The sequence below is a fragment of the Genypterus blacodes genome, unplaced genomic scaffold, assembly GCF_046128005.1.
Source record: "Genypterus blacodes isolate CSIRO-AG114 ecotype Tasmania unplaced genomic scaffold, CSIRO-AGI_Gbla_v1 ptg000007l_1, whole genome shotgun sequence".
NCBI lineage: Eukaryota > Metazoa > Chordata > Actinopteri > Ophidiiformes > Ophidiidae > Genypterus > Genypterus blacodes.
Genome location: NW_027466821.1, coordinates 4308534 through 4321092, shown reverse-complemented (window position 1 = coordinate 4321092; position 12559 = coordinate 4308534). Strand labels below are relative to the sequence as shown.

The 12559-nt window shown below is 42.2% G+C and overlaps 1 protein-coding gene across 1 annotated transcript in view; it reads left to right on the top strand.

Moving 5' to 3' along the window:
• Nucleotides 1-11960, top strand: part of LOC143002493 (chemokine-like protein TAFA-2) — a 41019-nt gene extending 29059 nt beyond the window's left edge. Inside the window, exons 3-6 of the mRNA XM_076152627.1 lie at nucleotides 2870-3022; nucleotides 6271-6395; nucleotides 7575-7631; nucleotides 10907-11960. Of these exons, the coding sequence (XP_076008742.1) occupies nucleotides 2870-3022; nucleotides 6271-6395; nucleotides 7575-7604 (308 nt within the window). The 3' untranslated portion in view covers nucleotides 7605-7631; nucleotides 10907-11960. The remainder of the gene's footprint in view (nucleotides 1-2869; nucleotides 3023-6270; nucleotides 6396-7574; nucleotides 7632-10906) is intronic.
• Nucleotides 11961-12559: the final 599 nt, after the last annotated feature.

Genomic DNA, 12559 nt, shown 5'->3' with positions numbered 1-12559 from the left:
TAAGTCAGGAGGAAGCTTCATCACTGTCGACCCCAAAACAAGACAAATGTGAAACCCAGACAGTGAGTGAGGCGAGCCGCTCAGATGAATGGTAGAGAAGCGTCCTGTGATGTGTGTGTAAAGGACGTGGTTAGCTCGGGGAGGACACGGTTCCTCTGGTTGGGTTTCGAGCCCAAGCTGGATGCCGACTCAGCTTCCACTGCCAGTGTGCAGAGAAAAGCATTCCACAGGGGGGCCGGACTGTCCTGCCAAGCCAGAGTCCAGCTTTACGCCCCGCAGTGCCGGCTGCTGGACACACTGCGTCCCCCCGGCCGGGAGAAACACACACACACACACACACACACACACACACACACACACACACACACACACACATACACACACTCAGACACACACACTCACACTCGCTGCTGCTGCTGTGTTTTGCAGAACTGTGTCTTTCAAAGTTTGATAAATCCAAGTACAACGTCATAAATTTTAAATAACAAGCTCTGCACGAAGAAGTGTGTGGCAGAGAACACATGACTCAAAACAAGGAGCGCTTTGACTTTGAAATAGCACAACGGAAACAAAAAGTGGGGCGCTGGTTCAACTCCCAACTTTGATACTAAAACTGACATTATAACCAGGACTTATCTAACCTCTGTGACCTTTGGCCTTTCTTTTAAAGGGGATGATGCAGATTTAATTGATTTAAAGTGCAAAAAACCTCTCCTCTCCCTTGTACACCGCTGTGCCCACTGAGTGAAATCAGGACTGTCTCTTCGCCCTACAAGCAATGATTGACACAAAGCTGTCAATATAAAATATCCACTTTATAATGATATAAGTCACTTGCACATCCTTAACAATCATAAACATAAGGCAAAAATAGACAATTCCTAATTATTTTCCCAAGTTTCTGTCATGTTCCTTTAGTTCCACATGCCAAATGAGATAAATACTGTAAATCAGCAACATGTGCACCCTAGAGACGCTGTGATTCTCGGCTGTCGTTGAAGATCTTTGTCAGGCTCCGTTTCCATCACTGCTTATCTCAGTAGTTGTTTGTTACAGCTGCCGGGAAGCGTTGCAGCGCCGTCACAACACAACCGAAAGGGAAATATAATTAATTCAAGTTGCCGGAGCTGCAGCAGCGCTACAGTTCCACGCAGTCATTTAAATGTAGTGTTTACCACAGCAGCGCCGAGTTTCCGTGCAGAAGGACACCTCATGAAAATGTCACATGCAATTAAAAGAGAACGGAGCAGCGCCAGCTCTAAATAATTCAGACAATGGAGCGTGATCTGGAAATTGGCTCCAAATACTGCAGCGCTGCATTTTCCTCCTTCGCATAGCTGAAATTTTTAAAAGGCTGCTGGATGTGGGAAATCTGAAATGGTATCGCTTCCAATCATTACCTTATCACGCTCCGGTTATTATTTATTTAAAGGTTCCTTATTTTTTCATGATATTTTCACATTCAGAGCTCAGGATAATAATGATGTTCCAAGTGATGTTTTCCACAGGTACAGTATAATGCTGGTTACCCCCTCTCCCCTCCCCTCTCCCTCCTCATAGAGCTGTTAATACCAAGGGTCTGTACCACACTTCACTTAGGACACCACATGTTCCCAAATCCGGGGTTTGTCAATCTGACTTTAAGAATTGGAGTTTGAGTCAAAGCTAAAATCTCTCCTGTGTCCTGTGTCCAACAACCGGAATCCAGACAGCACGAGGAGATAAGAATCCAGATCACATTCTCCCATTTACCGATTGTTGTGTATATACTTTATGATCTGCAGAAGGTTTTTTTGACCCCTGAATTTTGCCTTTTGGAAACTAAGTATGTTAATTTAAAGGGAGTTATGTCAGGTGATGGTTGATAGTATTTTCAATTTTATTTTCACAACAAAAGAAATGTTCCAGGATATGACTTTATACAAGAATAAAGAAGCAAACTGCAGCACTGTGTAAATAATAAACCCTATAATAAATGCAGCTTTATTTTATGCCCCATAGTGAAAATATGTCATTCCCTCAAATTCAAATGAAAGACCTTGAATTCTACAATGACATCCGGGTGCATGGAATTTTTTGGGCCGCATGGATATGCATTATTGAGTAAGCTGAGCAAGCTTTTCTCCCATCATGCATCATTTACAGCTAACTACGTTATTATAACATACTGGTATAGGAAAGCCCAGGCAGGTGAGGTTTATGATACACAAGTTGAGAGGTTGTGACCGCTAAAACTAGATTTTTGTTGAGTTATTGATTTTGATATTTGACTTTCTGATATCACTTCTGGAATCAAATTTATTCTCTTGGCCAACATGCGAAAAATAATTTACAATTTATCCTCCTGTGAGAGTTGTAGATACGAGGGAAATTCCGCTGGTCGTACCTCTTAAACTCTTTAGTGGTTCCCGAATTTGCAAACTTATTTTGTGCATGCATACAAACTTTATTTTAGATTCTTCTGAAAACCTAATTTCTTTTTGACGGGGATTTACATGTGGTCTGAATATTTTACCAAATATAAGCATAGTATACCTAAATATCTATATGAGACAATAAATAAACGTCTAACTTTAAAATTTGGTATAAACAGAGAGGAAGAATGAACCTTATATGATAACAGGGCCCCTTAAAGAGAGTTGGAAGTCTGCTTCCTGTAGTAATTTTGTCCATTATTGAGACAGATGACAGAGATACAGAGCAGGCAGCTGAGGCCTGAGAGGGAAATTCTTAAGGGATTCAATCCAAGGCCTGCAGTGTGTGCCAAGCGTGTCTGTGTGGATGGGGTTAATGACCGTCACTGGACTTGCATGGGTGCATGTTACAAAACCCCCCCGCCCCCTCACTGATCTTTCCCTCTGTCTGACAGCGCACCAGGTCCGGACGGGAACCTGCGAGGTCGTGGCCCTGCATCGCTGCTGCAATAAGAACAAAATCGAGGAGAGGTCACAAACTGTGAAGTGCTCCTGCTTTCCTGGGCAAGTGGCCGGTACCACCAGAGCCGCCCCATCGTGCGTAGATGGTACGTTCCAGCTGAATATTTCATGCGCTATCATCCCCATGTGTCATTTCTTTTTGCTGATACTCCTTTCCACAAATCTTAAGGAATTGGTTTTGCTGAGATCATCAAAGTCTCCAACCACACACACACACACACACACACACACACACACACACACACACACACACACACACACACACAAACACACACACCCATATACCTTGCTTAAGTGGAAGTGCTTCTACACTGTCAGGGGAGACGTAGTAAAACAGTTGTGCGACCTGGTTATTTAAAATGATTAAACGTCAACACAACATCATCACAAACATCATTTGGCATGGCGAGGTGATGGCAGCATTTGGTTTCTGTTGAAATTTGAATGAGCTTTCCTTTAAAACTGTCACTGTGGATTATGGATGTAAACAAGCACTGAAAGCAATCAGATTAGATTTTTGATCCTGATAAATCTAATGGATTATATTTGTGATTGCAAATGTCACAAAAACAGCCACTCAGAGTTACATGCTGTTTATTTAGCTTGGCATTGGCACTCAGAGCGAACTCAGTTTTACAACAAAAACATGGTTTTTGGGGAAGACCTGGTGTTTAATATTCATCTTTAAAATAGGGTTAGGGGAGCAGATGGGATCATTGGTTATTGTACCTGCAGCATTGAGGAATTTTAGGATATATCGGTTATAAACAATATTAAGGACGACCTAATAAGTTTATCATGGTGTACCGTTGTTCAGTAGCTTACTGTAGTTTTAAAGATGCCATGAATTGTTTTATACTTGTAGTGGCATAAGCATATGAGGAATAGTAGCATTAATTGGTGCAGACGTTTTAGTAGAATACGTTTTTCAGCATTAGCAGTAGAAGTGGGAGAAGTGAAATTAGAAATAGCAGTTTTTTATTACAGTAAATTCATCATTGCTGCACATATTATCCAGACTAGATCTGGATCAGACTGGATTTGTGAGTTTTTCCACCACATAAATGGATATACAATACATGAACTAGCACCTGAAGTACTTTAAACAAGCTCTTGCAAGCAGTGGGTTTTTTGTGTGGTCTTGACAAAGAGCTGAAGCTGAAGGATTTCTCTTAATCACCTCTGAATGACTGCTGAAGGCTGTAAAGTCAATGACCCTGAACGTCTCTTAGCATGCTAATGTGTCCGACCTCACCGACTTGGCAGAAATGGCCACTTCACTTCGTTCTGAAAGGTGAGTCTTTCTGGCTATAGTCTGGACCCAGTCGTGTTTGACCTATTCCATGACATTTTAGTATTGACATTTTCTGCAAATTAGAGCAGTGAGCCACTGGCTGCGGTTTAAAGCTCCACGGGTGATCCAGAAAAAAATGATCAGGACTTAACCTTTTAATTATTCTTTCTTCTGCAACCAGGGATTAGCTTTAGTTCCACTCTCTGTGTGAGACAATCTCCTCTTTATATGAAGATAAATGGGCCTCCAGACATCTGAGAAAACCTGAATACATTTGAATTAGTAATGTACAGGATGAAGTCACAGAAAATGATTTTTTCGCAAGGTTCTGAAAAATGTGCTTCAAAGTGACTTTATAGAGGTTTGATACACTGAGGTGCCAATTGGGCCCAAATGTTGGTCTTTTTTAAGGCTGTAGTCAAGTGGCTGATTGCACGACTGTACCTAATCACCTGGACGCCACTTGGTTGGATGTGTCGAAACATGCTGGGAATTTGAGCAAGGAAATTCAGTGAACGACTCCTGACAGTTCTGGGTAAAGTACTTCCTAATTTAGCTCAGAAGTTTAGCTGTGAAATCACCTTTTGCAGATGTGCGGCCTCCTGGTGTGGCTGCCCGTCCGTCTCCAGCCTCAGCACTGGCCGCAGTGTTGCGGATGTGGGGCAACAGAGTGGTCCTAAAGCCTCCTCCACCATGTAGGAGGGTAATGAATATGGCTCCCAGGCCATCTTCATCAGGTCCTACCCATGAGTCAGACATGATGTAGCTGATGCAGCCCTTCTTCATCTCCTTCCTCAGTGTTTTTAAAGCATCATTAGCGTTCACTGAAACGCACCTCATGCATTTTTATGTATGTTTGGTTATCAATACCCCCATTTTCATTTCAGCAGAAACCTTTGTCGCGTTTTAATAGTCGTCGTTACACAACCTCCATCTGCTCGCTGTTGACCTGGTGCACTTTTTACACCACGCCGCCGCTATCACCAGAGCGACGTGATCCAAATTGATTCCCTCATGTCGTAAAGTATCCATTCCGTGTGATGTACTCTACTGAAGCCGTGGCATTATATGTGGCTCATAATAACCCTCCTTTTCATTACAGAGAACACTAATGCTGGTGGAATGTAGATAATGCTCTGTGTAATATGCCACATTTAAACGATGCCTTGCACAGTGGCGTAGTAGGGGCTTAATACTCTCTCTTTCTTGAAGGAAACTGTGATGATAACGCCGCTCGAGTTCCTCGATTATTTTCCATCACGTGATGTTTCATTAAAAGCTGGGTTGAGTCACAGTTTTGATCAGTTCTCATCTGGATCTCATGCATAGTGTGTGAATTTGTACTTTGTACTTTAGCATGAGAGAAAAAGGCTGGTATGTAGCTGATGTATGATATTTAAACACATTCTCATGTAATGGGATTTTTCTACTTTGGTCCTACATTCTTTAATTTTCTCATCCTGTAAATTATATATTTTACATTGGAATAGTTCCCAAATGGGTTTTAGGAATCTTATTAAGAAAAGTATTTTCAATATTTCGCTTTTGCTGCTTGACAAAATGTTAATATCATGATTTTCTTTAATTTGTCCATTGGCTGTATTGGATTTATGCTGTGCAGCGTTTCTCTGCTCATGAATTTACTGACTAAGCTGAAAATGGTGAATTATCCCCAAGGGTTATGGAAAAGTCATGTATGTTTTTGATAATGATCATAAGCCACAAGTCAAGGTAGGACCTAACAGGGGAATAATATTTATTTTTCTGCCCTTGAAAGGTGCTGTTGCATCATCTTAGGGAGCAGACAGTAAAGCTGTGAGTGTATGAGCTATGAGCTATGAGTCTTGTCCTGTCCTCACGGGAAGACACCATGAAAAAGGTTAGAGACGGTGGATATGATGTGATGTATGATGATATGATGGTAATTGAGGTGCCGTCTCTTACATCCTTAAATCAGGGAGAGAAAAAAAAGAGCAAAGGTACATGTGTGGCAAAGCCCGAGAGTTATAATTTGCCCTTTGACCTCTGTGCCTCCGCCAGCCTCGATCGTGGAGCAGAAGTGGTGGTGTCAGATGCACCCGTGCCTCGACGGGGAGGAGTGCAAAGTTCTTCCTGACCTGAAAGGATGGAGCTGTGCCACGGGGAACAAGATCAAAACGACTAAGGTACGACTCGCCAACCGATGAATGATGGTCGGACCTGTTGCGCCTGACCTTACACACTCCGGCTCTTCAAGGACGACATGCCGTGGCTTCTGTTACAGTCGTCTGCTCTAATGTTTGCAGCCACTGCCCGGGTCCCCAGGGGCCTTTAATCAATGGGCTGCCATGTCTCCTTAGCACTTTCAGGCCACTTTGAGCACCCAAACTGGCCAATTACTCACTCCAATTACTTGCTTTTAAGGTTGTAACGTGATGCTCGTATCCTTTGCTGTGTTATGACGAGCCGTAGACTTCTGTTCTGCCTCTATCCACGTACTTAATTATTTAAACTACCCGCACCACACCTGCCTGGAGCCTGGAGGCTGGAGCCTGGAGCCTGGGGTTATTGATTCAGGGAATTGTCGGGACCTCAAAATGGGATATATATTTAGCGGCCCGGGGATTTGACACAAAACCCCAAAAGGCTGATTATGTCTGGAAAAGATTTGGGGAATAATCCGATTTTGGTAGGATTTGCTTTAAGGACAAAGTGCTCTTATTAGCATTTGCTGTTGTTTTATAAATGTGTTAACTTAATATGTCACCATCAGAGGTAAGAGTATAGTTATGTTATATTAAATGTTTATCGTGGAATTGGATATTTTATATGCAACTGTCATAAATGTACTATATTAGTTAAAACAAGCAGATTAAAAACATATACAGTGACAAGATTTCTAACTTTAGGGACTCAAGGGGAAATTTCAGTAGAAAAGATAAAAGCATATAAAGCGAGAATAAAAAAACTCAAAAGGATGAAAAAAGTTAAAAGCAAAAGTGAAATACGTTTTGATTTGATGCTTAAAGTTGCTCACTGAACTTGCCTCTCTAATGTTTTGGGAGGAGGTATTTTTTAGTATTTAGTGAAAAACTCCATCTTGACATTCTGGAAAATCTAACAAACCAAAATTTGAGGAACTAAGCAAATAAACTTCTTATAAACCAATAAAATGGCGCTTCTTACATATCTGATAGTTCCCCTTGTACGGATCACAACAAAAATCCCCAAATCAAACCAAATTAATGTGTGATATTGTATTGATTATTGATAAACTGAATCTGATCATATCTGCTTTCACCTTAACAAAGCTGTTCTTCTTCTTCTTCTTCTTGTTGTGTCCTCTAACGTGGCCCACTGGAAAGATTTCAGCAGACAGAGACCAGCTTTGGTAACAGCAGATGCTTCACATGGGAGTCCAGGTAATAAACACACCTCAATGTAATATGTGTGGAATTATTGTACTCTGCATTCTGTTATTTATTAATTGTGATCAGTGGTGTTTTTATTTGAATCCCAACATCACATTATCACTGTGATGTGTGTTTGTTGTGTTCCTGTTGTGTTTAACTTTAGATTCAAACATCACAAAGCTGCACAATCTATTATTTCTGCTTGTTTAATTACGCAATAAAGAGTGAGAGGAGAGGAGTGAAAACAATGGAACAATCCACAGAGACACAACCTACTCAACGCCTCAGCATTACCCAGTGGATTTGCCTCTCACACCTTTGAACTCGGAAGACAAGAAAAACAAGTTTCACACTCTCTTCTTCACCTCTGACTAAGCTTTGGGACTACAGTGCGGCGTGAACTCCCACAAACCCGCGGCTACCTCGACCTCTAGCGCCTCCGTGTCACGAACGCATAAGTTAAAATGCAACGTCGCTCCGAGAGTTAAAGGTGGAAGCAAAGGTAAAGGAGCGATTGGATAAAACAAAGCTCAGGGCGCAGCAAAGACCGGGGGGGAGGGGTGCGATCCCGCAGATGAGATGGGTTTGTAAGTTCAGTCTGCTGCTGATGAAGAGGCGCTCTCTGTGTGCATGTCGCCAGGCCCTAAATGCCAGCGAGAGGGAACAGTTTGAATTCTTTCTTTCAAGATGTCAGAACGCAGACGTCCCCATGAGGTGATGTCAGTAAACAGCCTGTGATGCTTCATAACAAAAAGATTTATGGGACTGCATTCAAGTCCTGTGGATGGCAAATAAGCAAATATTGAAACAGAACACGAGGGGAGTTTGATGTCTTTGCACGATTGCAAGACCTAAATAAGACATATACAGATTTCTATGTTCTTATTATCATACGGCTCTTATTTTTGTGTGTTTGCAATACTTTCATAGGCAAACATTAGATTGCTCCAGCTCCAATGCGCACACTGAGTGAAAAAAGGCAATTTCAGGTTGTTTTTCTTTGATAACCCCCCCCAGAAGATACCGACTCTGCTGTCAGTGTCTTCTCAATCTACTCACCTGTAATACAACGTATGTGTTCGCCCTGGAAGCAGGTCCTGCTGCCATAACAACGCAAACCGACCCTATAAATGCTGGGCACACTTTCTCTCTTACGCTTATGTTCTTCTACGTACCTGCACAGCCATTTAATTGAACACAAAGCATCAAAACACTCCGGTTTCGATTGGTAACTTCTCCTGAGGCAACAACAAGCCCCCAACGAGAACCCACCCAACTTAATGTGATTGTGAAATTGTGCAAATGGCGGGTGGTGAAATCTCTGGCTGATTCCTGTTTTCCGTTGATAATAACAGGCGGAATTTACGCAGAAATCTCCCCTGGCACAGCTCTTAAAAATAGCAGTGGCATGAAACCAGCAGCAGTGGTAGATACAGCACAAAACATATTGCTGAGGAGGACACTGCGGCATGCCAATTACACGGCTGAATTACACAAACACCGGCCCCTGCACCTGCTGTGTTAAATCTTTCAGCCAACCTTACTTTGGGAAAATGGAAATTAATCCTTTACCAGTTAAATTAGCACTTGTCAGACTCTGGTTAAATGAAAGTAAAAGAGTTTGTGTTCTTCTTCAGTATTTTCCATCACGGTTGGAGACAGACCCTCCAAAAATGCCGTTAATGATTCCTCCTCCTCCTCCTCCTCCTCCTCCTCCCCCCATCCTCCAGAAGGGAGACGCGGGGACAGATCTATCTCTGAGGACGTTTCCTCTCCACTGACAAAAAAGCAGCTCGCCGCTTTGTCTTTTCAACGTGGAATTACTCTCAAATTAGTCCCACATTAATCACGGTGACAGCGTGGAATGTAAATGACTGCGTAAGAGGAAGAATTTATGGCCTCTCGCACAAAGACGGCCACTTTTCTCTGTTTGAACGTATGCAAATGCCGCCACTACCGAAATTTATGGAAACTCTTAGCGTGTAATTACGCTGGGTTTCTTCTTCAAGTGTTGTTCTGAGGGTTGTTGGATTCTTTTGCTTTGGTTTTGTCTCTTTAACTGATGATTTTACGTAACACTCTTGCCTGTTCTGTGTCAAACCGCCTATTTGTGAATTAATCTAACCGGGCTGTCAAAGCTGTCTGCTTCTTATCAAAAGTTCAGCATCCATAATGGAGCCTTACAAGTTCGGCGGCGGTGGCGGCGGTTTCCCTCAGTTCATCAAAACCGAGTTGGGTTGACGGATGGCAGCGGTCGATACCCGCCGTCGTTATGGAGGTTGTTATGCGCGTTCCTCAAGAGTCACGCTTCAGCCCCCCTCTTTTTTTCCCAGCATGTACAGTTGGTGGAGAGGAGGAGCTGCCAGTCAGCTGGGAGTGTTTGGCTTCATGACAGGCAATTTAATCTCAAGGAGGATGGAGGTCTTCAGAATATTTGACACCATCAAACGAAGGGAGCGAGAACCTCAGACTCTGCAGGCCGGAGCACAGACCTCCATCTATTCTCCTGTGTCGGACCCATTTGCTCTGATTTCAATGTGTTGATCCTTTATGTATCACTTTCATTTCTCTCTCCCTCTGTTTCTCACCAATTCAGAATGACCCAGTTCTCCTCAAGACAGTAACGTAGACAAGTAGGAGTCGCTTGGACACGACAGAGACACCACTGTAGATTTTGTTGTATTTCGGCAGGAAAATGGCCAATATATAAAACTAATTTGATTTTAGTTACAGTAGCGTTGGTGGCAAAGTATTATCAGTCAAACCCAAGTCAACATTTATCATTATATCCTGCTTCATCCAGCTCTTTCTTGAACACTTAAATGAAAAGATATCACAAACCAGCCCCCACCCGGCTTGTCGACAACACTTATTTCTGCAAGTTTTCCTCTTGGGAGCTGGAGCAAAAACAAAAGCGCGCGGTTGGCTCAGACGGCAACATTAAAAAGTGGGTCGTCGTCTACCGCAGTTACTCCTCTGCTCGTCTCTGGTGTACGAGTGCATCATCATCATGATAGGGAACTTTTAAAATACACTCTCTATTTTAACTTAAACTGTGCAAGGAGCTCCTCCCCGTGGGATTAGTTCCTGTGACTACAGAAACCCAATATGTGAGTCAGCCTGTGACTCACAATGGACAGAACAGAGACATTTTGAAGATAGATGAGAGGTTTTAATCTCCATTGGTGGCGTTCGTATAGAAATCTCTCACTGTGTAAATGACGTCTCTTCAAACACTTTATCGGCCAAGATTTCTGATTTAAACTACATTTTCTCTGTTGCAGGTGGATCCACGTTTGTGCTATTTGATAACCATGAAAGGAGAGAAGAGAGTGAAGCGAAAGGACCTTTGTGTAAATACAGACTTCTTTCTTCTGGATTGCAATTAAACCTGGGGAAACTCTGAATGACTCTACTTGAACCTGTGTCGATAACTACGGGCGCCCAGAAGAAGAGCAGATTCTATCAAACCTATTGATCATTCAGGACTCCTTTTGGAAAGACTACACGTGATTAAGCATCCCCGCACAACAGGATCTCCTTTTATTCTTCTTCATTGTACTGCTTGTAGTGGAAAACAATGGTGAACTTGCCTATGTGTTAATTTATAGAGTAATACGTCCTTTACAGGGGATTTGTCTCTCTACTGCATCGTGCGCCGCAAGCCGAGCCGCCGAGCGAGGCCAAGAGCGGGGTTGCAAATACTCGAATACGGGGAAATGTGATTGTGTTTCTATGAGTTGGTTGTGAGTTTCATCATGAAAAACAGAGCGTGGGTTGGGCGGGTTAAAATGTAAATGAACTGGAGAAAACGTGCGGCCCGAGCAGCAGATATTCAATGTGGTTTTCTCTGAGAAAAAAAGTAATCATATTGCATCAGAAATGTGTCACTCACGCTGTGTGTCATAATGCACAAAGGAAATTTCAGTTTAATAAAAGTATACCAGAAAAATAGAGGTGGAAAAGAAACCTAATTCAGTTTTAAACCCGGTATCAAAAATACAATAAGCACAGCGAGGGCGAGAAATTATTTACATTGGAGGACTGCTGAACTGCTCCCTCAACCATCGGCCACATTTACACTCACAGCCACAAATATGAGTTCAGCAATAAACCCAAAGAGAATGAAGTGGTGGAATAATATAACATATAACTTATAAAAAAAAAATACCTTTCTGAATCAGATATATGAATATCCGGCGCAAAACTGACGTAGGCTGTATGCAGAGTGTCTGGATTATGAAATCTTTCATCTGGTTGCTGATGTATGATTTGCTGATCGCCTTTCAGTAGGTATCGCTGACACTTCCTTTGTCTGTGTAAGTGATGACATCAGTAATAAACTATGGTTGTGTAACTGAAGGTGTGTTGTCTTTCTCTCTGTCTATTATCTGTGACTGTTGATTTTCTCAAAAATACAAATAACGTATGTTTCTGACAACAGTTTAATCAGCTTTAAATATTACTTAAGGTGCATTCAAATACCTCAAGGGTTCCAATATCAACTTCATTTTGTTGGTTTGACTCATAGTTTGATCCAAAGTCTCTTTCTATGTGGATGACTGAAGTTACTCCATCACATTTCTATCCCCACAGAAATGTAACATATTTCAGTGTCCTGCTTTATGCTCTTCATGGGTTTTGGACCCAAATTGAAGCAGATCCACCGACAGCTGGATCCGACCCAAAATAGATCTTCAGACCCCAAAATCAGTCATTTCAGGCGTAAGACTGCCTGTCAAGCTTCATGTAATCCATTGAACTTTCAAATTCAAATTCAAGTAAAATGCACTTTTTCTGACTTTGGAGCTACTTCACAGACATGTAAACTTCTAATGCAGCTGGTGAGATTTTCAGTATGTTTGTTAACTGACAGTTGCTGCTGACTTTCACACAAGATCAGACCTTTACCACATCCCGGCTGTGAAGTTAGAGAC